Source organism: Hyla sarda, chromosome 2 (assembly GCF_029499605.1).
Source record: "Hyla sarda isolate aHylSar1 chromosome 2, aHylSar1.hap1, whole genome shotgun sequence".
NCBI classification, from domain to species: Eukaryota; Metazoa; Chordata; class Amphibia; order Anura; family Hylidae; genus Hyla; species Hyla sarda.
Window position 1 is genome coordinate 443,839,584 of NC_079190.1, and position 27,683 is coordinate 443,867,266.

The 27,683-nt window shown below is 45.1% G+C and overlaps 1 protein-coding gene across 3 annotated transcripts in view; it reads left to right on the top strand.

Moving 5' to 3' along the window:
* COL8A1 (collagen type VIII alpha 1 chain) overlaps window positions 1–26,498 on the top strand; it is a 123,907-nt gene extending 97,409 nt beyond the window's left edge. For all 3 annotated transcript variants that reach the window (XM_056559303.1, XM_056559304.1, XM_056559305.1), the window contains 2 exons: window positions 15,095–15,338; window positions 21,860–26,498. In XM_056559303.1, the coding sequence (XP_056415278.1) occupies window positions 15,098–15,338; window positions 21,860–23,772 (2,154 nt within the window). In that variant the 5' untranslated portion in view covers window positions 15,095–15,097 and the 3' untranslated portion in view covers window positions 23,773–26,498. The remainder of the gene's footprint in view (window positions 1–15,094; window positions 15,339–21,859) is intronic.
* The last annotated feature ends 1,185 nt before the right edge of the window (window positions 26,499–27,683 follow it).

Sequence of the window (27,683 nt, forward strand, 5' to 3'; positions counted from 1 at the left end):
GTTGTGGATACACTGGCATGAGAGCTTCCGTAGGGTTATCCTAAGCACAGCTGATATATGGAGAGGAAGGCTCCACAGATGATGTTGGCTGCCATGATTATTTCAGGCCATACTCTGTTTAACATGTGCCAAATGATACTGTATGGGGTCCCCCTGATGTTATGATGTAGAAAGTAAGCCAAACACTGAAGTAGTATAAAATAGAACGGTCTTTACTCAATAAAGTAACTGTTCCACAGAAATAGGGGCACAACCTCTTTAGCATACACCCAACCAATGTGGCTGGGGAAGGGGTTACTTTTTAAGGTATAATGGTAGGGTTCCTTAGCTTTAGACTTTGCTCTAACCTGTACCGTAACACTTGTCCCAAGTTACTCTTTCCTGAGGTATGAATCAATTAGATGGCTCCTAGTGAATCCCAAAAAGTCTTTGCCCACTCTGAGCTGTAATGCCCTTTGTGGGGTGCAGGTTTCTTGAAGAAATGTAGCTTGGCAGCCACTTGCTCCTAGATCTGCTCTAAAGCCCTAGAAGGTCTTAGGGTGAAGATATAGAGCACAGGTACACCTTCTCCCCACAGACCTTCTCCACTCCTCATTCTTCTAGTCTTTTACTCAGGAGAAACTAGAGTAAAAGCACCAGGATAGGACAGGGTAGTTTTAAGGAGCAATACAGACCCAGTAATCCTGGATTTACACGTAGATCACAGAAGAAAGGAGATAGGGAGCTCCTTCCTCTTCCTTACTCACTATAACGTTCTCACTCTGCAAAGAGAGGTACAGTTCACAGTAAGCTCATCCTATCTTTAGGAGGTTTCCCTTGTAAGTGTATGAGAATGCATGTATTGCATTGGATAAGACCTTACTCTCAGTCAAAACCCTGTACAAATGCAATTACAACATTACAGCAATATAAAATAGTATAAAAAACAATATAAATGTAGAAACATACACTTATCAAGGCACAACCCAACCCAACACTTAACCAATAGGCCCTGCAGAGATCCCAGTGGGATACAGCACTTCTAGACTGTAGGATTTTTCTATTAAAAAAATACAGTCTGCACGAGATGTTAAAGGAGATGTCCGGTGCAGACTATTCCTATTCCATCCTGCTCAGGCTGAAAAAAAGAGAAAACAAACTTTCACTTAACTTCCTACGTTCCCCCGGAGCTCTGCAACAGCTGATCGGTTGGCCAGGCTGTCTGCTTCCTACTTCCTTTAGCCCAGGACGTCACACTGCGCTTCAGCCTATCACTGGCCGAAACGATGTTCCGCCTCGGCCGGTGATAGGCTGAAGCGCCGTGTGACATCCCGGGCTAAAGGAACATAGGAAGGTAAGTGAAAGTTTGTTTTCTCTTTTTTTTGCAGACCGGGCAGGATGGAATAGGAATAGTCCGCACCAGATATCTCCTTTAAATAATACAATACAATATATTCATATTGTGGATTCCAGTGCCAGCTCCGGTCCACCCAGCTGCCTCAGTTTATTTCTCCTTATGACTCCTAACTCTGCAGATAATGTTCCAAACACACTTACAATCACTAGCGCTTTGAAACATTACAACTTTATAAAAAGTACTGGAAAGAAATATATAGAGAATATAAACATGAGTGTCAATGTGCAAGTCATCTACAAAAGATAAAATGTTCTCTACTTTACAGTATGAAAAGAACATGAAACATAATAATGAATTTAGTCTCATAAAATATGAGGTCACATTATTCTCTCCACACATTAATCATGAGATGCTCTAAAATATGAAAAAAGATTCCAAGCTCTTTCTTTTAGGATGTTAAATTGTTTTAGGTCCAATATTTATTTCCTCTTTTATTCCCACTTTTTCTGACCCAATGGTCAATACCTCACTCCATTTGAGAATGGAATGGGACCAACCAGAACAGAGCCCTCTCTCTTCAGTAGCCCAATAGCAGCTACATGGTCAACAAATATGGTACTTATGGCCTTTGCCAGTAGATGTCACAGAGAAGCCCTTGTGACTGCTATGGGGCTGTTGGAGAGAGGCAACCCAGAGCACGCTCCTAGAGTTGTAGCTAGGTATTTCTTCACCCAAGACCTAAATTCTGTAGGGTAAAATATATATATATATATATATATATATACTAGCTGAGTAGCCGGTACCCGGCGTTGCCCAGTTTTTCCTTCCTCATCCTTGTTGGGGAGGAAAATCAACAAAGGAGGAAGCTTTTGACTTCAAATCCCATCCCCACATATTGTTGTCGTATCCCAACCCCATATCCCGTCCTCATACCCGACCTCCTATCTCTACCTCCTATCCCGTCCTCCTATCTCGACCTCCTATCTCTACCTCCTATCCCGTCCTCCTATCCCGACCTCCTATCCCGTCCTCCTATCCCGTCCTCCTATCCCGTCCTCCTATCTCGACCTCCTATCCCGTCCTCCTATCTCGACTTCCTATCCCGTCCTCATATCTCAACCCCCTATCCCGTCCTCCTTTCTCCACCTCCTATGCCGACCTCCTATCCTGACCTCCTTTCTCAACCTCCTATCCCGTCCTCCTATCTCGACCTCCTATCCCGTCCTTCTATCCCCTCCTCCTATCTCGACCTCCTATCCCGTCCTCCTATCTCGACCTCCTATCCCGTTCTCCTATCTCGACCTCCTATCCCGTCCTCCTATCTCAACCCCCTATCCCGACCTCCTATCTCCACCTCCTATGCCGACCTCCTATCCCGACCTCCTATCTCAACCTCCTATCCCGTCCTCCTATCTCTACCTCCTATCCCGGCCTCCTATCCCGACCTCCTATCTCCACCTCCTATCTCTACCTCCTATCCCGGACTCCTATCCCGACCTCCTATCTCAACCTCCTATCCCGTCCTCCTATCTCCACCTCCTATCCCGTCCTCATATCCCGACCTCCTATCCCGACCATCCCGTCCTCCTATCTTGACCTCCTATCTCGACCTCCCATCCCGTCCTCATATCCCGACCTGTAATATGTGTACCAGGTATTGATATATCTCCAGCTGTACAGAAGTTATGTGAGAACATACATTTCCCATTGATTTGCATGGGATTTTAAACAAAAAACCCGACCCTCACAAATGGGGGTAGTTAAGGGTTAAATTAACTATCCTATATTTTAAGTGGACATATAAGTAACATGTGACCAAGTATTATCGAGATATCTCCAGCCGTTTGGAAGTTATGCAGTATCACATATTTTCCATAGACTTGTATAGGACATTAAACATAAACCCCGCCCATGGCAAATGGGGGTGAGTAAGGGTTAAATCATCTATCCTATGTTTGTTGTTGACATATAAGTAACATGTGTGCCAAGTTTCATGTTAATATCTTTAGCCGTTTGGATGTGATGCCGGAACATACACACATACATACATACATACACACGTTGAGTTTTATATATATAGATATATAAATACACACACTGTGATGACTCTCTCTTGCAGAAAGGTGCAGTTGCAGTATAGAGGCACGGAAACAGGACATTTCAAATCAAAATTCTGTGTTTTATTCACACTTGGCAAACAGCGAACAGTCTTAAATGCAAATCAAAGAAAAAGTAACAAAACTCCAACTGCATTCCTTAGGTGTTTGTTTACACCATGCCATGACATGCGGCATCAAGCAAGTCTTTTCAAAGCCTCCAGGCACTCTGCTCACCAGCTTCTACACGGAAGATCTCAAAACTCTCCCTCAGCTGGCGGAGCAGCCTGCCTTTAAGGCCAACAAAAGGCGGCCTGGATTGTGGGGAATGGCCCCCACCCAACACTAGACCATTCCCAGTAAGAGGCGTCCTGGATTGGCTTTCCAGCCATACTACAGCAACAGGGTGACACATACTGGCCATCAACCACAATGCCCCTCACCTTCTCACATCCCCCCCCCCCCTTTGTTCAACCCTGAGGGGGTGAAAACTTGTGCCACAGTGGACTCGTGATAGGGCATCTGTGTTGCATAGCAACCGACCCGCCCTGTGTTCAACCCTAAACTTGAAATTCCTCCAAGGACCAAAACCACCTGGTGACCCTGGCATTTTTGTCCTTGGCTTGGCACATCCACTTAAGGGGAGAATAATCCGTCACAAGACGAAACTTCCTCCCCAACAGATAATAGTGTAGAGACTCGAGTGCCCACTTAATGGCCATGCACTCTCTCTCCACTATACTATACCTGGTCTCAGCCGGGGTCAGTTTGCGGATGAGCAAGACAATGGGATGCACTGAAACCTACCTCAGAGGCATCGGTCTGTACCACAAATTCCCTTTTGAAGTCGAAGACCCACATAGAGCCAACTTCAAAGCGGAAAACGCCTGCTCTGCCTGTTCGTTCCAAAGCAACATTACGGACTTGCGTCCCTTTAGGATGTCTGTGGAGGCGCAGCCACGATAGCAAAATGGGTGATGAATCTCATATAGTAACCCACTATTCACAGAAATGACTTCACCTGTCAGGTAGTGACAGGTCGTGGCCAATTCCTGATGGCTTCTATTTTGTTTACCTGGAGTTTGGTCTCTTTTAACCCTATGGCACATTTTTTGGGGTCAGCAGTTAACCCGGCCTTTCTAAGGGAGTCTACCACTGCCTGCACTTTTGGAAGGTTACTTTCTCAATCTGTACTGTGGATGATGATATGGTCCAGATAGGCTGAGGGATACTGACCATGTCTCCGGAGTACAATATCCATTAGCCTTTGAAACATAGCGGAAGCGCCATGTAGACCAAAGGGTAACACCTTGTACTGGAATAAACCTTCTGGTGTGATAAAGGCTTTTTTCTCTTTGGCAGCCTCCGTCAAGGGCACCTGCCAGTACCCTTTTGTGAGGTCCAAAACAGAAAAATACCGAGCCTGTCCTTGCTTCTCAATATGCTCATCAACTCGAGGCATGGGATATGCATCAAACTTGGAAACCTCATTAAGTTTGTAGAAATCGTTACAGAATGGCAACAAACCGTCTGGCTTGGGTATTAAGACTATCAGACTGGCCCACTCACTCTCCGGCTCCTCAATGAAAGCCAATTTTAACATCTGTTGTACTTCTACCGAGATGGCTTGTCGCTGCGACTCAGGTACCCGGTATGGTTTCAACCGTATTTTTACCTGGGATTCAGTGACAATGTCATGGCGGATGACAGAAGTACATCCAGGAAGATCTGAGAACACATCGGTGTTCCTACTGACGAACTCCCTGGCCTCCTGAGTCTGTGCAGAGGAAAGGCTGTGTCACGATGCCGGCTGGCAGGAGGTGGATCCTCTGTGCCAGAGAGGGATTGGCGTGGACCGTGCTAGTGGACCGGTTCTAAGTCACTACTGGTTTTCACCAGAGCCCGCCGCAAAGCGGGATGGTCTTGCTGCGGCGGTAGTGACCAGGTCGTATCCACTAGCAACGGCTCAACCTCTCTGACTGCTGAAGATAGGCGCGGTACAAGGGAGTAGACAGAAGCAAGGTCGGACGTAGCAGAAGGTCGGGGCAGGCAGCAAGGATCGTAGTCAGGGGCAACGGCAGGAGGTCTGGAACACAGGCTAGGAACACACAAGGAAACGCTTTCACTGGCACAATGGCAACAAGATCCGGCGAGGGAGTGCAGGGGAAGTGAGGTATACATAGGGAGTGCACAGGTGAACACACTAATTAGAACCACTTGCGCCAATCAGCGGCGCAGTGGCCCTTTAAATCGCAGAGACCCGGCGCGCGCGCGCCCTAGGGAGCGGGGCCGCGCGCGCCGGGACAGGACCGACGGAGAGCGAGTCAGGTACGGGAGCCGGGGTGCGCATCGCGAGCGGGCGCCACCCGCATCGCGAATCGCATCCCGGCTGGAGGCGGTATCGCAGCGCACCGGGTCAGTGGATCTGACCGGAGCGCTGCAGTAGCGAGAGTGTAGCGAGCGCTCCGGGGAGGAGCGGGGACCCGGAGCGCTCGGCGTAACAGGCTGTCAGCAATTTTTACTGTGGCCACTGCTTCCCTCGCACCAGACTGAGGGACGGGAAACTCCACCACTAACAAACTTGGCCTTGGGCTGTCATCAACACTACGAGACAAACCTAAACCAACATCTGACCTGAATAAAAAGATTCGGTGTATTGGCACCTTCGATAACAGATCGGACCAAGTAGCTAATATCATCAAGAGATACTGGCCGATTCTGCGGGCAGATGAGGATCTAAAAGATGTTCTCTATAGACATCCTAGTATCACCTATCGGAGAGGGTCTAATTTGAGAGACCGTGTAGTCCATAGCCACTTCAATACAGCTACTAATAAAACCTGGCTACAAAACCCGAATATGGGTGTTACGCCGAGCGCTCCGGGTCCCTGCTCCTCCCCGGAGCGCTCACGGCGTCTCTCTCCCTGCAGCGCCCCGGTCATTCCCGCTGACCGGGAGCGCTGCACTGACATGGCCGTCGGGGATGCGATTCGCACAGCGGGACGCGCCCGCTCGCAAATCGCATCCCAAGTCACTTACCCGTCCCGGTCCCCTGCTGTCATGTGCTGGCGCGCGCGGCTCCGCTCTCTAGGGCGCGCGCGCGCCAGCTCTCTGAGACTTAAAGGGCCAGTGCACCAATGATTGGTGCCTGGCCCAATTAGCTTAATTGGCTTCCACCTGCTCCCTGGCTATATCTGCTCACTGCCCCTGCACTCCCTTGCCGGATCTTGTTGCCTTGTGCCAGTGAAAGCGTTTAGTGTTGTCCAAAGCCTGTGTTACCTGAACTCCTGCTATCCATCTTGACTACGAACCTTGCCGCCTGCCCCGACCTTCTGCTACGTCTGACCTTGCCTCTGCCTAGTCCTTCTGTCCCACGCCTTCTCAGCAGTCAGCGAGGTTGAGCCGTTGCTAGTGGATACGACCTGGTTGCTACTGCCGCAGCAAGACCATCCCGCTTTGCGGCGGGCTCTGGTGAACACCAGTAGCCTCTTAGAACCGGTCCACCAGCACGGTCCACGCCAATCCCTCGCTGACACAGAGGATCCACTACCTGTAAGCCGAATCGTGACAGTAGATCCGGCCATGGATCCCGCTGAGGTGCCGCTGCCAAGTCTCGCTGACCTTACCACGGTGGTCGCTCAGCAATCGCAGCAGATTGCCCAACAAGGACAGCAGCTGTCGCAGTTGACCGCCACGTTACAGCAACTTCTGCCTCTGCTACAGCAGCAACCATCTCCTCCGCCAGCTCCTGCACCTCCTCCGCAGCGAGTGGCCGCTCCTAGCCTCCGCTTGTCCCTGCCGGACAAATTTGATGGGGACTCTAGACTCTGCCGTGGATTTCTGTCTCAATGTTCCCTGCATATGGAGATGTTGTCGGACTTGTTTCCTACAGAACGGTCTAAGGTGGCGTTCGTAGTGAGCCTTCTTTCAGGAAAGGCCTTGTCTTGGGCCACACCGCTCTGGGACCGCAATGATCCTGCCACAGTCCAGTCCTTCTTCGCTGAAGTCCGTAGTGTCTTCGAGGAACCAGCCCGAGCTTCTTCTGCCGAGACTGCCCTGCTGAACCTGGTCCAGGGTAATTCTTCAGTGGGCGAGTACTCCATCCAATTTCGTACTCTTGCTTCCGAATTATCATGGAATAACGAGGCTCTCTGCGCGACCTTTAAAAAAGGCCTATCCAGTAGCATCAAGGATGTGCTGGCCGCACGAGAGATTCCTGCCAATCTGCAAGAACTTATCCATTTGGCCACCCACATTGACATGCGTTTTTCTGAGAGACATCAGGAGCTCCGCCAGGAAAAAGACTTAGATCTCTGGGCACCTCTCCCACAGCATCCTTTGCAGTCTACGCCTGGGCCTCCCGCCGAGGAGGCCATGCAAGTGGATCGGTCTCGCCTGACCCAGGAAGAGAGGAATCGCCGTAGGGAAGAAAATCTTTGTCTGTACTGTGCCAGTACCGAGCATTTCTTGGTGGATTGCCCTATTCGTCCTCCACGTCTGGGAAACGCACGCACGCACCCAGCTCACGTGGGTGTGGCGTCCCTTGGTTCAAAGTCTGCTTCTCCACGTCTCACGGTGCCCGTGCGGATTTCTCCTTCAGCCAACTCCTCCCTCTCAGCCGTGGCCTGCTTGGACTCTGGTGCCTCTGGGAATTTCATTTTGGAGTCTTTGGTGAATAAATTCTGCATCCCGGTGACCCGTCTCGTCAAGCCGCTCTACATTTCCGCGGTCAACGGAGTCAGATTGGATTGCACCGTGCGTTACCGCACAGAACCCCTCTTGATGTGTATTGGACCCCATCACGAAGTGATTGAGTTCTTCGTCCTTCCCAACTGTACCTCTGAGGTCCTCCTCGGTCTGCCATGGCTCCGGCTTCATTCTCCCACCCTTGACTGGACCACCGGGGAGATCAAGAACTGGGACTCTGCTTGCCATAGGAAGTGCCTCTCCCCCCCTCCCAGTCCCGTCAGGCAAGCCTCAGTGCCTCCTCATGGCCCCCGTCCTGGTGACACACTGCCCCGTGCCAGGCTTCGCCCTCTGCCCTCCCTCCCCATTCCCACTCCTGCTGTACTGCCTGCCTTTGAGGAAACCCTCCATTCACTCCCGGTGTCTTCGTCCCAGGTAAAGCAGTTGTCGGACAAAAAAAGGGGGAGACCTAAGGGGGGGGGTACTGTTACACCGAGCGCTCCGGGTCCCTGCTCCTCCCCGGAGCGCTCACGGCGTCTCTCTCCCTGCAGCGCCCCGGTCAGTCCCGCTGACCGGGAGTGCTGCACTGACATGGCCGTCGGGGATGCGATTCGCACAGCGGGACGCGCCCGCTCGCGAATCGCATCCCAAGTCACTTACCCGTCCCGGTCCCCTGCTGTCATGTGCTGGCGCGCGCGGCTCCGCTCTCTAGGGCGCGCGCGCGCCAGCTCTCTGAGACTTAAAGGGCCAGTGCACCAATGATTGGTGCCTGGCCCAATTAGCTTAATTGGCTTCCACCTGCTCCCTGGCTATATCTGCTCACTGCCCCTGCACTCCCTTGCCGGATCTTGTTGCCTTGTGCCAGTGAAAGTGTTTAGTGTTGTCCAAAGCCTGTGTTACCTGAACTCCTGCTATCCATCTTGACTACGAACCTTGCCGCCTGCCCCGACCTTCTGCTACGTCTGACCTTGCCTCTGCCTAGTCCTTCTGTCCCACGCCTTCTCAGCAGTCAGCGAGGTTGAGCCGTTGCTAGTGGATACGACCTGGTTGCTACTGCCGCAGCAAGACCATCCCGCTTTGCGGCGGGCTCTGGTGAACACCAGTAGCCTCTTAGAACCGGTCCACCAGCACGGTCCACGCCAATCCCTCGCTGACACAGAGGATCCACTACCTGTAAGCCGAATCGTGACAATGGGCACCTGCCCGTGTGGAGGTTGTAATTTTTGTACATATGCACCCCGACGTAAAAAATTTACCAATCCTGCAGACAACCGAAAATATAAATTGTACGATTTCATTAATTGCAAGAGTACGGGTATCGTATATGTTTGTACTTGCACATGCCCCAAACTATATGTTGGGAAAACCTTGCAAGAGTTCAGAAGACGGATCTCAAAACATATAAGTGGCATCAGGACAGGAGCAGAAACACCTATTGCCCGTCATATAAGAGATACACATGGGAATGACCCAAAAGCCCTTAAATTTTGGGGCCTAAGGAAGATCAAATTGGGACCAAGAGGCTGGAATCTAGACAATTTCCTCCTGAGGGAGGAATCCAAATGGATTTTCCGCTTGAAGACGTTGAACCCGCTGGGCCTTAATGAGGGTTTCAACTATACAGCTTTTATATGATTCCCCTTTGTGCTATAACCCCTTACCCCAAATGGAATGATTTGGGGAAGGAAATCCAGAGGCGAATGTAGGATGTAGTGTACGTGACGCTGCACATAGTATTGCAGGTGATATGACCTATGCAGTACATAGTGCTTATATGTCTTGGTAATTATTGTAGCTCATAAAGCCCTTACCAGCCATCCGTGTTGTGTAAATTGACATTATTATAATTAGTATATCAAATAGTAGAGAACATTAATTGTGTCTCAGTTGTGAGTAACGTGTCGATTGAGATAAGGACTAGCAGATACCTGCCAAGAGAAATTTATTTTTGCTATTTTGCATTTAAACAGCGGACACATATATAATGGTCATATGCTGATCAAAAGAGTGGACCAGTCATTTAATTATGGATCACCATATACTTACTAACATAATATACTTACCAGTTTCTAATATTTCCCACGGATCTACCAGTTCTTAATATTCCCCACTGATCCACTATGAACTAATCGTGTGGCATCCTACAACATTCTGTACTTTTTTTGCAACATTCCATATGGCACTGTATCATAAACTCACCAACATAATATTTTAATATTTTATTAATAAATAATATTATTTAACTCACAACATGATGAACTCACCAACATAATATTTTTACATTTTATTAATAAATAATATTATTTAACTCACACTTATATATGTATATATATGTGTGCACTCTAGCACATAATATATACACCTTATAGCATATGCACTTATATGATTAGATGGATGACCCTAATTAGACTCATGGTCACCTTAGTATTTAATATATGCACCCCAGTATATTAACACTTGATATATGCACCTATATAATGGATGGGTGGCCATAGTTGGTTTTGTGATCATGCACCCATCGCATATTGATTGTATGTAAATATAACATCTACTTACCTGTTTGCTTATAAGTTTTTTGTAAGCACACTGTCTTGCCCTATCACAGTATGTAGGCAATACCTGCACTGTGATGTTTCCATACCAACGGATAAACAAACTCTAGATACAGGCGCAGCTTATCTGACCAAGTACCACATGGCCAGGATCACGTGAGTAAACAACGGCAGTATGCCGGCGTGATTGGCTGGAAGGATACTGTGGGCGGAGACCGGTGGAGCCCTAGCGTGATTCGTAGGAGGCATCACAGATGCATGAAAACGAAACCAATCGCGGAGCCGGATTAGGGTGACGAGGAGGCTTGTCGGTTGTGGAATGCTGCGATTGGGCAAATGTTCGTTGTGTATAGAGATGACGTTCACATATCCTGATTGGCTACAAGTGTGGTGGCGTGTGATGTGTAAGTGATACATTGGCTAGTAAGTTAACAATAGAGTAGATAGTATGGTGATTGGCTGGAAACAAGCGCTGTGTGTCATTTCTATTGGCAGAGATATATACGGTTTCTGATTGGTGAGGTCTACACTAGACCCTCCCAAAAATGGTATAAATAGCTCAGAAGCACTGAGACACTCATTGCTGTCAGTTGTCTCCTTGATAAAGCCCTGTGAGGGGCGAAACATGTCGGGGTGAAAGCATTTTATTTTAAATTTGCACCTCATCGTGACCTAAAGAGTGAAATGCACATAAATAACTAATTCCTACCTAAGCACCACCGTCCAACCCACACCCGCGGTGCACAGCGTGGTGGGGGGTTGGGTTACTCTATCTTGAACAGTGGTTGATGTCAATCATCATAGGCTCCAATGGTAGGCTGGCCATAAAATAAATTTACCTTGGTCGACCTACAAGCTATCTCCACTATACGTCCACTCCAAATCTTGGAGTTTATCATAGTGATGTGCCTTAGTGGACTGATATAGTGGCACATACCCTAAACGGGGACTAACAGTGGCGCTTAGACTAATTAGTGTATAGTAGGGACCAATAGTAAAATAGTGTCACCTCATGAGGTGTGGTTTTAAATGTTTGTTCTCACTTTTTATTTATACACATTAAAAGTTAAGTATTATTTATCAACACATATCCAAGAGGACTCTTTTAACCCCTATGGGTTAATTCGTTGTTAGGTCATCCACACTAGTCTCCCTATATTTCCAAGGTTTCAACAAGTTTAGATGGTATACTTGCTCTGGCTTCCTCCGCCCGGGCAGGTGTACCCTATATGTCACCTCCCCTACCTTTTCGATCACTTCGTAAGGACCTTGCCACGTAGCCAGAAACTTACTGTCGACCGCTCGTACCAGAACCAAAACCCGATCCCCCGGGTTTAAATTCCGAACCCGAGCCTGTCGATTATAGACTCTACTCTGGGCTCGCTGGGCTGCCTCCATATGTTCCCTAACCAAGGGCAACATTGTTTCCATCCGCTCTTGCAACTGAGGGACATACTCAACCACACTTTTGTACGGCGTGGGCTGTTGTTCCCATGCCTCTTTGGCCATGTCTAACAGACCATACAGATGTCTGCCGTACAGTAGTTCAAAGGACGAGAACCAAGTAGAGCCTGGGGCATTTCTTGCACTGCGAACAAGAGATAGGGAAGCAAAAGATCCAAATTCTTCCCATCTCTAGCCACCACCCGCTTTAACATATTTTTTATGTTTGATTAAACCTTTCTACCAGGCCCGCAGTCTGCAGGTGGTACACGGAGGTCCGTAGCCGTTTTACCTGCAGTAACTTACTAAGCTCTTTCATTACCTTTGACATAAATGGGGTGCCCTGGTCAGTCAACACCTCTTTAGGTAAGCCCACTCGGGAAAACATCTCCATTAGCTCCTTAGCTATGAGTTTGGCCGAGGTATGTCACAGAGGTAGCGCCTTGGCACCTAGCCAGAATCTTACTGTCGACTGCTGGAACCAGAACAAAAACCCGATCCCCCGGGTTAAAATTCCGAACCCGAGCCTGTTGATTATAGACTCTACTCTGGGCTCGTTGGGCTGTGTTCCCTAACCAAGAGCAACACTGTTTCCATCCGCTCTTGCAACTGAGGGACATACTCAACCACACTTTTGTGCGGTGTGGGCTGTTGTTCCCACGCCTCTTTGGCTATGTCTAACAGACCACGCAGATGTCTGCCGTACAGTAGTTCAAAGTTCGAGAACCCAGTAGAGGCCTGGGGCACTTCTTGCACTGCAAACATGAGATAGGGAAGCAAAAGATCCAAATTCTTCCCATCTCTAGCCACCACCCGTTTTAACATATTTTTTTATGTTTGATTAAACCTTTCTACCAGGCCAGCCGTCTGCGGGTGGTACATGGAGGTCCGTAGCTGTTTTACCTGCAGTAACTTACTAAGCTCTTTCATTATCTTTGACATAAACGGGGTGCCCTGGTCAGTCAACACCTCTTTAGGTAAGCCCACTCGGGAAAACATCTCCATTAGCTCCTTAGCTATGAGTTTGGCCGAGGTATGTCGCAGAGGTAGCGCCTTGGGATACCGAGTCGCATAGTCCAGGACTAACTGGAGGCGTTTGGTGCCTTCTAGCGGATTTCGACAACGGACCTACAAGATCCAAAGCGATCTGTTCAGGACCTCGATAATCGGGAGGGGGACCAGGGGGCTATGGTAATGTGGCTGGGGGATAATTATTTGGCATGTTGGGCAAGATTCACAATACCTTTCGACCTCTAGCTGGGCCAGTAAAAACGCTGCAAAATTCGGTCCTGCGTCTTCTGCTGGCCCAGGTGCCTCCCCAGAACATGTTGGTGGGCTAATTCTAACACAAGCCTCCGATATGCTTTAAGCACCACCAATTGTTCCACACTCTCACCCCGTACCTGGTTTACCCGGTGCAGCATCCCTTGGTGGATAACGGGGGTATACAATCTCAGCTCCCGGTTGTTGTGGTGCACCTTCTACAATTAATACATTTTCCCAAGCCTGAGATAGAGTGCTGTGTTGTACCAAAATTTGCTCCTGAGACATTGAGGTCTGCCAACTCCGGCCCTGACGGCAGTTCCTCCACATCTCCTAGCATTACACTCAGAAGAGACAACACCTCCTCTTCCACCGTAGTGGTGGTCACCCCAACTGCCGGTGTTTGTTGGACTCCTGCTGTTGCTCGGTGAACTCCTGCTGTTGCTTGGTGGACTCTTGCTGGTACTTGTTAGTTTCCTGCTGGAGCCTGTTGGTCTCCTGCTGTTGCAAGTTGGCCTCCATGAGCGCTTTTATAACAGCCTCCATTTTGGCAACACTGCGGTCACTGGAACACTCCTTTGCCTTGACTCACTGGGGAAAACACTCCTGCCGTACTGACAGTCACTTGTCGGCAGGATCGTTGCCCCTAGCAACAACTCTGACGGGTTATCACAGGCCTAGTTCTTAGCAACAGTGTGCAGCAACTCAATCGCTGACATCACTGCATAGCCCACATCCTCCACCAAATGTGATGACTCGCTCTTGCAGACAGGTTGCGGTTGCAGTATAGAGGCACGGAAACAGGACTTTTCAAATCAAAAATCATTGTTTTATTCACACTTGGCAAACAGAAAACAGTCTTAAATGCAGATCAAAGAAAAAGTAACAAAAGTCCCCCTGCGTTCCTTAGGTGTTTGTTCCTGCGGTATCAAGCAAGTCTTTTCCAAGCCTCCAGGCACTCTGCTCACCAGCTTCCACACTCCACAAGGAAGATCTCAAAACTCAGCTCACTGGCAGTGTGAGCTGCAACATGCAAATCCCCCTCAGCTGGTAGAGCAGCCTGCCTTTAAGGCCAACAAAAGGCAGTCTGGATTGTGGGGAATGGCCCCCACCCAACACTTGACCATTCCCAGTAAGAGCCGTCCCGGATTGGCTTTCCAGCATCGCAACACAGACAATGGACAATTATTGGCTCTTACTTCACCAAGGCAAAGAGCCTTGGTGGCACATACTGACCATCAACCACAATACCCTTCACCTTCTCACAACACACAGACACAATTCCATATGCATTCATAGTACTGCTATGTTATATTCACACAAATGGTGTGTCCCCCTGCCTCCTGAACTGATTATTTACTCTCAATTAATTGCCAAATACATCTTCAGGGGGAAGGGGGTTGGTTGGGTTGGGATTTGGCCTATGGGACCCCCCTCAATATCCAGGCCAGCACCCCAGTGTTCTGAACATCAGAAATCTGCACCCACGATCAGAAATCTTAGATAAGATGTCTAGGGGAGGAGTACCCCTTTAAGCAGTGCTGAATTTTGGAATCTGAAACGTAAAAAAAAATATTTTCCAGTGTAAACAGTAACTTATAGAAAACAAAAAAGTTCTCGATCTCTGAGCATTATTTTAACTGAAGATTTTATAAAGTGAAATATAGTGTATTTATTACTATGCTCAATGTAATATATACTATCTTCTTGCATTTTAGGTCATGGCGCTTCCACACAGTTTCGTACAAAGACTCCCACTGTTAGCGGTCACACTTCTTAGTCTGCTGAGTTATTGCAATGGAGGTGCCTATTATGGAATGAAACAATTACCTCCACAGATTCCACAATACCAGCCTATGGGACATATGGGAAAGGAGAAGGCACACATGCCACACTATGGGAAGGACATACCACAGATGCCAATGTTTGGCAAAGACATGATGCAAAGAAAAGATGGAAAAGGTAGATCTTCTCAATGTTAACCAACTGTCTGTGCTTTCCCATTTTTACTGTCAGACATATATTCCTCCATAGAATGGTTCTGCTGATGACATGACTTAATTGTGCACAGCTCAGAGGATTATTATGTGTATCTTTACCCAGTTAATTTTAATTTTATTGCTTTGGGAAATGGTTTAGTAGGAGAAGTATCTCAACATAAGGTGAAAATTATCGAAAGAACAGTGATAAGGGGTTGGTAAGACAAAGCCATGTAAATCTTGGTTATAAATATATATTATCAGCTTACTGAGAGATCAGGTTACACCTACTTCCCAGAAAATCCTATGGAGGGGAGGAAAAAGGAGCAGCTGCAAAGAGAGAAATAGAGAGAAAAAAAGAGAGAAGTGAGTGAGAGAGAAAGAAAGAGAGAGAAAGAAAGAAAGAGAGAGAAAGAAAGAGAGAAAGAAAGAAAGAAAGAAAGAGAGAGAAAGAAAGAGAGAAAGAGAGGGAAAGAAAGAGAGAGAGAAAGAGAGAGAGAAATTACTGATGTTATAGATACAATGCTTCACACCTCCAAAGCATCCTTCTTTTTGATGGATAGTCCCTCTGTCCCTTAAAGGGGTACTCCAGTGGAATTTTTTTTTTTTTAAATCATCTGGTGCCAGAAAGTTAAACAGATTTAACAGAGCAGGAGAGGTTTGTTATAGGGATTTGTTTGTACTCTGGACAGTTCCTGACATGGACAGAGGTGTCAGCAGAGAGCACTGTGGTCAGACTGAAAAGAACTCCAGAAATAGAACTTCCTGTAGAGCATACAGCATCTGATAAGTACTGAAAGGATTAAGATTTTTTAATAGAAGTATTTCACAAATCTGTTTAACTTTCTGGCACCAGTTGATTTGATTTCTGGCACTCAATTTGTATAAAGGTGGGATTAGAATTAAATGTGATACAACGATTCAGGGTCTGGCACTACCCCTCTTGTATCAGTACACACCTTAGCAGGAGATGTGTTGCTCCAGACGGAACACTATGCTTCAATTACCAGCTGTGCTCAGCCAGGTTATGCATATGTAAATCTGTACATAGAAAGAATAAAGATGTGGCACTCACAAGTAGGGAGAACTTCATGAAGTTAATTTCACTTGGTGCATATACATACAAGCATTAGGGGGCTGTAGACAGATAACTGGGTCGTTGGCTGGTGACAGTGCAGATGCTTTGTGTAGTCTTTTGCAGCTTTGGATTTTTAAAGGCTATTGGGAATCTGACTTTAAAACAAATCAGCTGGGATGCCTAGGTAGTAGTAGTATCAGCAGCCCCCTTAAAGGAGAATTCCCGCCAAATGAAATGATCCTTTATATAGCTGCATGTTAAAGTTATATAACTTTTCAATATACAATTATAATATTTGCTGAGCACATACCCTATTTCTCTCAGCTTTTACTCCAGGTAGGAAGTCCAGTAGTTTTTATCACACATGATGACTCTTGGGCACCAGTTCGCTGGGCCTCAAATATCACTTTGCCACACTCCCTTCTCCGCAGCTAAGAATACTTCGGTGTGCTGTGTTATTGTCCCTGAGTGGCTGAGGCACACACACCTCCCTCATCTATATTCACTACTTCTCTAACCATGTGACCTGTTTAGCTCTCTAATGGCAGACCCTCCTGCAGCTCACAAAGGAAAAAAGTGCAGGGGCTGATGGTTTGTGTCATTTCTTGCAGCACTAGGCTCAATTTTCAGTTGCAGTTTATGAGCACTATGGGGGTCTGATTTTGAAACAGATCAGCTGGGATGCCTTGTGGAGTCATGGTGGATATATATATATATATATATATATATATATATATATATATATGATACTTATCTTAGTATTTTTACCACTTTTGGCCGAATAACTCCTTTAAGGTTGGTATTACCAAAGGAGAAGGCGAAGCTTTGCTCATTTTCACCTATTACTCTGGTTCTATTAGTGAGATCATTCATGGCTTGGCTCTAATACAGTATATATCCTTCCTTTACATTTTTTTAGGTCTTCTGCTTGGATGCTATAACTTTCTGAGTTACTGCTCTTTTTAACCTCAAGTAATGAGAGTAATGGATACTTTTCCTAACATGGTAGGGATGCGAGCTGTTTTTTGATGTACTCTTTTTGATGTACTCTTTCTTACGAAACCCAAGTGTACTGAGGTTAGCTTGATTAAGTATGATCTTGATGTCCAGGAAGTCTAATTCTTTGTTGCCAAAGACGTGTGTGAACCTCATATTCTTATCAATGGCATTATTTAGGTACCCCACAAATTTTTCAATTGTGTCTTCTGAGCATTCCCATACCACCAGTATATCATCTACAAAAATGTAGAGACAATGTTATCTACCTAGTAAATGGGTTGGAGAACTCATACTCATAGATGTCAAGAAGCATGTTGGCATAGGTACAGGAGACCAGCCTCCCCATGCCTTGCCTATACTATCTGCCATCAAATTTGAATGTATTATGTGACATGATTAACTGGAGGGAGTCACAGAGGTGTTAAAATCATCAGATGTCTACATGCTCTGCAGAAATTCCTAAACTGCCTGTATACCCCCATTATGGGGGATGACCTTACCTAATAACTTGTCAGAGAAAGAAATAAAAGTCCTTAAATGCTATCTTCTAGAAACGATCTAAAAATAAGCAGGGCAGATAAAGGAGGGAGTTCATGGAGAATGCGGGTATACAGGCAGTTTGGGTATTTCTGCAGAGCACAGAGAAATCTGAGGATTTTAAAAAGTATGTTTGCAACTCTCTCCGGTTGATCTTGTCACATAATACATTAAAATTTGCCGACTGGTGGTACAGGCAGGAAACCGAAACAGCCATGGGGTATATATGCCTGTTCCTCTCTATATTTGAACGTAAGTGTGTTCTCAGAGTCCAACCCATTCACTACGTATATTGGTTTGGGAGGGCTCGGAGGACACTTTTAAAGAATTTGTGAGGTAACTGAATAATGCCAATGATGTAAATGTGAGGTTCACACACGTCTTTGGCAACAGAGAATTAGACTTCCTAGAGGTGAAGATTGTAGTTAATCAAAGTAACCTCAGTACACTTGGGTTTTGTAAGAGCACCTTAAACAACTCCCTACTACATTTTCACAGCTCGCATCCCTACCATGTTAGGAAAAGTATTGCCTACTCTCAATTCTTGAGGTTAAAAATTACAGTAACCGAGAAAGTTAGGACATCCAAGCAGATGAACTATAATAAGTTACCACGACTGGTGAGTGCTGCATGTTTACTCTTTCTAGGTACCAAAGTTAACGTAGCCACAAAAATATAAACATGTGGGTGAGTGGGGGGCCACATAGGACCCCATAGCTGTCCCACATACTTGCAGGTAACATTGATCACCATAAATGAAGAAGTTATTTGTCAAGACAATTGGGTAGTAGGTCAGTGAAAAATCGTAGTGCATCAGATTTAAGTTCAAGGGACAGTCTGACAGCCTTTCTGGTGGTCAAGAGAAGTGTATACACTGCATGTAACTAATTCACTGTCTGGAGGGTTGGAATATATATATATATATATATATATATATATATATCATAGAGAAGAAATCTTCCTCCTTTTACATACATAGACACAGCATAGACTTCCTGACACCTTTTTTTTTGTGCCTTCCTTTAGCATATGCCATGCAATATATATGTTTCAATAGTATCTTATATATACATAGTTTGACCCTATAAATCCCCCTTTAGTATTTACACTAACAACTCTTTATATACTACTCAAAAAATAAAGGGAACACTAAGATAACACATCCTAGATCTAAAGGAATGAACTAATCGTATGATATATGTTCATCTTTACATAGTTGAATGTGCTGACAACAAAATCACACAAAAATGACCAATGGAAAACAAATGTATCAACCCATGGAGGTCTGGATATGTAGTCACACTCAAAATCAAAGTTAAAACCACACTATAGGCTGATCCAACTTTGACTTTGTCCTTAAAACAAGTCAAAATGAGGCTCAGTAGTGTGTGTGGCCTCCATGAGCCTGTATGACCTACCTACAATGCCTGGGCATGCTCCTGATGAGGTGGGGATGTCCTCCCAGACCTGGACTAAAGCATCCACCAACTCCTGGACAGTCTGTGGTGCAACGTGGCATTGGTGGATGAAGCGAGACATGATGTCTCAGATGGGCTCAATTGGATTCAGGTCTGGGGAACGGGCGGCCCAGTCCATAACATCAATGCCTTGTTTTTGCAGGAACTGCTGACACACTCCAGCCACATGAGGTCTGAGGCAAACTGCACCAGCACCTGGTCTCACAAGGGGTCTGAGGATCTCATCTCAGTACCTAATGGCAGTCAGGCTACCTCTGGCAAGCACATGGAGGGCTGTGCGGCCCCCCAAAGAAACTCCATACCATTACTGACCCACCGCTAAACCGATCATGCTGGAGGATGTTGCAGGCAGCAGCAGAACTTTCTCCACAGCATCTCCAGGCTCTGTCACATGTGCTCAGTGTGAACCTGCTTTCATCTGTGAAGAGCACAGGGCGCCAGTGGAGAATTTGCCAATCTTGGTGTTCTCTAGCAAATGTCAAATGTCCTGCACTGTGTTAGGCTGTAAGCACAACCCCCACCTGTGGACGTCGGGCCCTCATACCTCCCTCATGGAGTCTGTTTCTGACCATTTGAGTGGACACATGCATATTTGTGGTCTGCTGGGGGTCATTTTGCTGGGCTCTGGCAGTGCTCCTCCTTGCACAAAGGCAGAGGTAGGGGTCCTGCTGCTGGGCTGTTGCTCTCCTACTGCCTCCTCCACGTCTCCTGATGTACTGGCCTATCTCCTGGTAGCGCCTCCATGCTCTGGACACTACGCTGGCAAACCTTCTTGCCACAGCCCGCATTGAGGTGCCATCCTGGATGAACTGCACTACCTGAGCCACTTGTGTGGGTTGTAGACTCCGTCTCATGCTACCACTAGAATTCAAAAGTGACCAAAACATCAGCCAGGAAGCATAGGAACTGAGAAGTGGTCTGTGGTCACAACCTGCAGAACCACTCCTTTATTGGGGGTGTCTTGCTACTTGCCTAAAATTTGCACCTGTTGTCTGTTCCATTTGCACAACAGCATGTGAAATTGATTGTCAATCAGTGTTGTTTCCTGAGTGGACAGTGTGATTTCACAGAAGTGTGATTGACTTGGAGTTACATTGTGGTGTTTAAGTGTTCCCTTAAGTTTTTTTCAGCAGTATACTTGTGTATACACCACATCTTTTCAATACACCACTGCCCTTTTTTTCTCTCTTATGTTTTCCAGTCCCTTACTATGTTGGCTACCATCTTTCCCATTGCTTCTGACACTATTTATTGTTTTACATTCATTATCTGATTGTTTTACATTTATTATCTCAGTTCCATACATGATATTGTATCTCTATGATATACCATATCCTATTTACCATGACCTCTTAGCCTATGGTTACATTTGACTATTCACCTACTAGGTTCACATATTTTTCCTTTGGTCAATAATCTTCATATTATCTAACATCCAGCATAGAATATACTGTAAAATCATACATAATTTTATTCTGCAGTCGGGAAACCGCATACGGCCGAAAAAGCAGCCGACCGGAGGCTGCAGTTCACTCCGGTCGGCTCATAGACATGCATTAACTACAGTTTGCCTTTACGGCTGAGTGCGGGCGCCGTGATTAAGCCCCGCCCCCTCCTCCCAGCCGTATAGGGGAACCGTAGTTACAAATCGTAGTGTGAACCCTGCCTAACCTGAAAAAACTTTATCATTGTCTGCCTTTGTTTTGCACAAAAATATTGTGACTATTTCAACTTGCATCTCGCTTGCCAAGTAGGAGAGACTTGGCAAAAAGTAGGCTTGTAAGTAGGTGTGAAAGGAGGCGTGGATACAGAGGTTACTGTAGCTAAAGCAATGCGCATGGCCTGCTTCACATCCAGATTTATTATGAGTTTTTTTTTTCCATTTTCCATAGCTTGTCTTATGGTGACTCCTGACAGGCTTGCTATTTTTCAACACTCAAAGCACGTGCTTGTGATACTAATTATAGTCACTTTTCAAGCTCTTTCTTTTTACTTTCTCCTCTTAATATGCTTTCCTCTTGGTTCCTCCTGATGCAGCACCATCATGGCACAATGCTCAGCACCATCCTGCTGCCTTTATTTCAACATCAAGCCCTGAAAGCAGGTAGCCAAGTTATGTTTCCCAGGGACACTGGCAAGGTCCGGCACCACTGTTACATTCAGCTGCCTGCTAACCATAGTCAACACAAGGGAAAAACACAACTAAAATGACAGAGGGCCATCTTTGATTTGGAAATATTCTACCATCATTCTCATAAACATTTTAGTTTCAGGTTGAATCAGATGTCTCTTAATGTTATTATTTATTTTAAATGAATACAACATGTTAAATTGCAGTGAACTATACATTATTGGTATTTCTCAGGCTGGCATCATTTAGGAAATAACTTTTTTTCCCTTTCTTTTTACCAGAACTTCCATTATCTGGGAGAAGAGGTGATCAAGGCCCCACCGGTGAACCAGGACCAAGAGGACCACCAGGGCCTCCTGGACCACCAGGGCAAGGACTGCAAGGACCTAAAGGAAACCCTGGCCCAGCTGGTCCACCAGGATATCCCGGAATTGGCAAGCCAGGAATGCCAGGCATGCCAGGAAAACCAGGAGGTATTGGCATACCAGGCCCCAAAGGAGATCAGGGTCATAAAGGAGAAGCTGGACAAACTGGACAGCCAGGGCCCCAAGGGGCACCTGGACCCGCTGGACTATCTGGTTTTGGAAAACCAGGTGAACCAGGTTTACCAGGACTTCCAGGACCTAAAGGTGAACCAGGATTTAAAGGACCCCCAGGATATCCTGGCATTGCAGGCCCAAAAGGAGATAAGGGAATTGGTGTACCAGGATTACCCGGGCTTAAAGGTCCTCCAGGATTACAAGGGCCACCAGGCCAACCTGGATTGCCTGGTATTGGTAAACCTGGTATAAATGGCTTCCCAGGACCAAAAGGGCATCCTGGTAATCCTGGATTACAAGGACTACCAGGACCAGAAGGACATGCTGGACCACCTGGACTTCAGGGTCCACCAGGACTTCCAGGCATTGGTAAACCAGGCCAAGATGGCCTTCCTGGTGGAATTGGACTACCTGGTGGCAAAGGTGATCAAGGACTTCCTGGTTTACCAGGAGCTCCAGGCCTTCCAGGAATAGGTAAACCAGGTTTTCCGGGACTTAAAGGTGATCGTGGTTACAGTGGTCCACCAGGACCCATTGGACCAAAAGGTGATAAAGGCCATATAGGTGAACCGGGCATAGGAGGCCAACCAGGTGAACCAGGTCCAGTAGGCTTGCCAGGACCTATGGGACCTCCAGGTGTTGCTGGATTTCCTGGTCCCAAGGGAGATCGTGGTATTGGAGGCCCTGATGGACAAACAGGGCCAAAAGGTGAACCAGGACTTCAAGGTCTTCCAGGTAAACAAGGATTTCCAGGTGAAGTAGGGCCTCAGGGTTTGAGAGGTTTGCCAGGACCAATTGGCCCAAAAGGAGAACCTGGACACAAAGGTTTAACTGGGCCACCTGGAGTACCTGGATTGCTTGGACCTAAAGGAGAAGCTGGAATACCTGGTGAACAAGGCTTACAAGGACCATCTGGAATACCTGGTCTTGCAGGGCCAAGTGGCCCTATTGGTCCTCCTGGACTTCCAGGGCCAAAGGGTGACCAGGGATTACCAGGAGCCCCTGGTCTACCTGGTGTTGGAAAAGCTGGCTTGCCAGGGCCACAAGGTCCAATAGGGCCACCTGGAGCAATAGGACCCACTGGACAGAGAGGCTTACCTGGCCCTCCTGGCCCACCAGGTGAACCAGGACTTCCAGCAGAAATTCCACCTACACCACCAGGAATGGGACAGTATCTACCAAATGTGGGACCTGCAATTGATGGAGTAAAAACCCCATATGGTTATGCGGGAAAGAAAGGAGGCACAGTTCCAGTTCATGAGATGCCAGCTTTTACAGCTGAACTAACCACTGCCTTTCCACCAGTTGGAGAACCCATAAAGTTTGAAAGATTACTGTATAATGGCAGACAAGGCTACAATCCACTATCAGGCATATTCACTTGTGAAATACCTGGAATTTACTACTTTTCCTACCATGTCCATTGCAAAGGTGCAAATGTTTGGGTGGCATTGTACAAGAATACCGAACCATTGATGTACACGTATGATGAGTATAAAAAGGGCTACCTTGACCAAGCTTCAGGTAGTGCAGTGGTCCCTCTTATGCACGGAGACAAAGTATATATTCAAATGCCCTCAGATCAAGCATCTGGACTCTACGCTGGACAGTATGTCCATTCATCATTCTCTGGATATTTATTGTATCCAATGTGAACAAAAATTAGTAGAAACTCTTAATTTAAATTTGCTTTTTCTTTTTTTTTATATTGGTAATAACTGCCTAAAAAAACACTGCTTCCAGTGTCGAAATGTTGCTAAACGGTATGTTTTTGGCCTGAAGGCATAAACTAATGTTGACTGGTTGGACCATGCCTTACCACAGCTAAATCTTCTATTGTACTATGCACATTATATAAAGAACAGAGAGAAAACTTTATGTACATCGAATTAAAAGGGTATTGCAGCTTTATACATCTTATCCCCCATCCAAAGGAGGACATGAATGGAGGGGCATGGCCACGACGTCACATCCCCGTCTCGGAGGCACCGCCCGACACAGAATGCCGGGGGCTGTACAGAGATCGCGGGGGTCCCCAGCAGCGGAACCCCTGCGATCATACATCTTATACCCTATCCTTTGGATAGGGGATAAGATGTATAAAGCCGGAATACCCCTTTAAGGTCTGGTGCTACCCTTTTTTTTTTATAGAAAAAGTGTCCTGGCACATATTGCACATACAGATGAAAAAGTTATATCTTGACTCTTGACATTATTTCAGCTACATATTATTTAAAATTAATATATTGTATTGCATAGTTTGCAGGTACATTAATGAGGAGAAGAAAAAATAAATAAATAAAAAAAAAACAAGGTTAATGTGGGTCCAAAAATAAGAGATTTGTGCTCAAACTAATGCCCAGACTAATGACCACCTTGAAAGCAAACCCTGGTTAATAATATGTTTAAGGACCGGGTAGAGAATGCACTGATATTCTTTTAGAACTCAAGCAATAACCTGAAAGGGCTTCTTCCCAGAACATGAGCCACTCTCATTAATGGGTTTTGACTGGTTTTGCCGCTCTTCATTCAAGGGAATAGGGCTGAGCTGCAATACCATAAACAACCTGTGGATAGGACTGGCACTGTTTCCGAAGAAAAACATATATTTTTTTCTATAAATGCCTTTAATTTCCTTTATTTCACTGATATACACATAGATTTTATAGTGAATACAAAGCTCTAGAATATACACTTCCCTTTTCTTTTTTTTACAATTTTTTTTAATGCCAATCAAAGCACAAAGTAAATTTAAAGACACCAATATACTCACAAAATAGACTTCTTGTATCCTTAGTAAGACTAACTATTCTGAATTCTATAAACTTGCCTTAATTCGACTGTGAGAGTCCTGAATTGTATCTTTGCACAGCATTAACATATGTGCAGACTCAATTTAGTTTGGATGTATTTAAATGTGTTTTTTTTTTATTATTATTTCACCCACGCTATGTCTACCATTGCCAAAAAAAAAATTTTTGTTCCAATATATCTAAAAAAAAAAAGACAAAAATGAAGAAACTTTGCAAATAGTGTGACATTTTGTGTTTACAGCTCCCATGCAGACCTATGCATCCATATGGTAACATTGTACAGTTGGGGTGTCTGATCAATGAAGTCCACCCAGCACCCGGGGTTCTGAACGAACACTGAGTCCCGGCGGCAGTGGTGGTGACATCGTGCCACGCCCCTCTCGTGACGTCAAGCCATACCCCCTTCATGCAAGTCTATGAAACCCCTGCGGTCAGACTTCTTATCCCCCATCCTTTGGATAGGGGATAAGATGCCTAGCAGTGGAGTATCCCTTTAAGGGAGAAGTAGACAACAGATGCCTTCATTGAAATCATGTGGACACATAGGTTTGTATTGGAGCTGTATACATAAAACAGTAGGGTGTTTTTAAGCAAAGGCATTTGCAAAATTTCTTCATTTTCCATTTCAGATGGGTTGAAGCGATGCTTAAAAACGGTGGTGAAAATGGTGTGGCATGTCCAGTTAGATGTAATGTGCACTGCTCAGGAGCTTAGTAAATAAGGAGTGTTCTTTTTAAATGTACTACTTTGTATTTACTGTGTATGCTGCAGATATATTTCCTAAATTTGATATAATAGAAAATAGATATTTGCTATAGAAATGCTGCTAGCAAATGATCACTAACCTCAAGTAGACAATGAGCATTCTCCTAGGTTATTATACTACACACACATCATATGCAATAAACATAGATAACAGAGATACTATATCACTATATCAATAGCTTAAATAAACAGTTCTATATTTGGGCAATACTATTTTAAAGTAAAAATTATTTTTAAAAAAACGAAAAGAAAAAAAAAAATTAAAAACTTTTTACCATGCTTTAATATATAAAATGTTAACAGATTTTCCAAGTACTGATTGGACTTCCTACTTTTACAACAAATAGAACCTAAAACCTAAACACATACGCTGGTTACTACTATACTATGACTATATCTATGCAATGACATAAGTAAATTATTTTTGTTTTAAAAAAAAAATTGCATTTCACACACACACACGTCTCAGATGTCAATGTGCAGCATAAATATGACATACTGTATGTTTCAATGGTGCTAAACATAGAAAAGTGAATTTTGTTTTATTTAAATGTAAAAAGAAAAAAAAGAAAAAAAAAAGAAAACTGAAGATTTTTTTCCTTGGAATGTTTTGTCCTTGTGAATCATCTGAGGCAATAAAGTCAACCTTGTGGTTCTATTGTTAATACTATTAATGCACAGGTGGATACTGCTGTTCTTGAAATTTGGAGTTGGAAAAACAGAGAAAAAAAGATGCTGATTGGAAATGTGAAATGCAAAAATCTTTAAAGGTTTTACAAAATGTTTTTGAACAATAAAGTTATTTTCCCCAAAATACGTGGCACTCTTACTTTATTTGCAAGACTTACATATTAAACAAGAAAAAAAATGATCAATAAAGTTATCAATATTCATTACAATTATTTAACACAATTACAGAGTCTCAGCCTTGCAGATTTTCTTAATTTTTGTTTTTAACAAATAGGTCCAAAAGGGGTACTCCGGTGAAAAAAAAAAATTTCAAATCAACTGGTGCCAGATAGTTATACAGATTTGTAAATGACTTCTATTTATAAATACTAATCCTTCCAGTACTTATCAGCTGCTGTATGCTCCCAGAGGAAGTTGGATAGTTCTTTCCAGTCTGACCACAGTACTCTCTGCTGACACCTCTGTCCATGTCAGGAACTGTCCAGAGCAGGAGCAAATTTCCATAGCAAACCTCTCCTGCTCTGGACAGTTCCTGACATGGACAGAGGTGTCAGCAGAGAGCAATGTGGTCAGACAGAAAATAAATCCAAAAAGAAAATACATTAGTCTGTAGTATACAGCAGCTGATAAGTACTGGAAGGATTACGATTTTTAAATATAAATCATTTACAAATTTGTTTAACTTTCTGGGACCAGTTGATTAAAAAAAATAGTTTTCCATCGGAGTACCCCTTTACATATAAAAGCAGTGTTGTTGCCTTGCTAAAGAAAAAAAATGAAATAAAAATATATCTTCCTTGTCATCGTTCTTTTGCATACTGCCTTTCCCCTCTTGATTCTGGATCCTATAAGGGACCATGGAAGATGTTGTTATAGGTCATATTGATGAAAACTGTTCAAATATAGAATAAAATTTAGACATTCCAAATCCAATTTGCTCTTGTGGTTGATATTTTCAGCTGCACTCCCAGTTCCCTTCTATTCACCCTTTATACAATGGTGGACAAGCTGCATGAACTGGAGTTAAGCGAATATTCAGTAAAATTTGCTGAATCGAATAAATCGACCATTAATTCATTTAGTCCTGAAAAAGTCAGAGGAGTCTGGAATGAGACTCCGAACACCTGGAAAGCAAATGAAGTGATGGCAAATTCATTAGATTCCAAAACTTCTGTAGATTGACTCAAATTTAGCATTAACCCCTAGAGGTCTAAGGGGTTAAGTAGGCATTGGTCTATTTAACATTTTGAAAAACATAAGCATTGTTTTTTATTGGTCTGTTCACATCTGCATTGTAG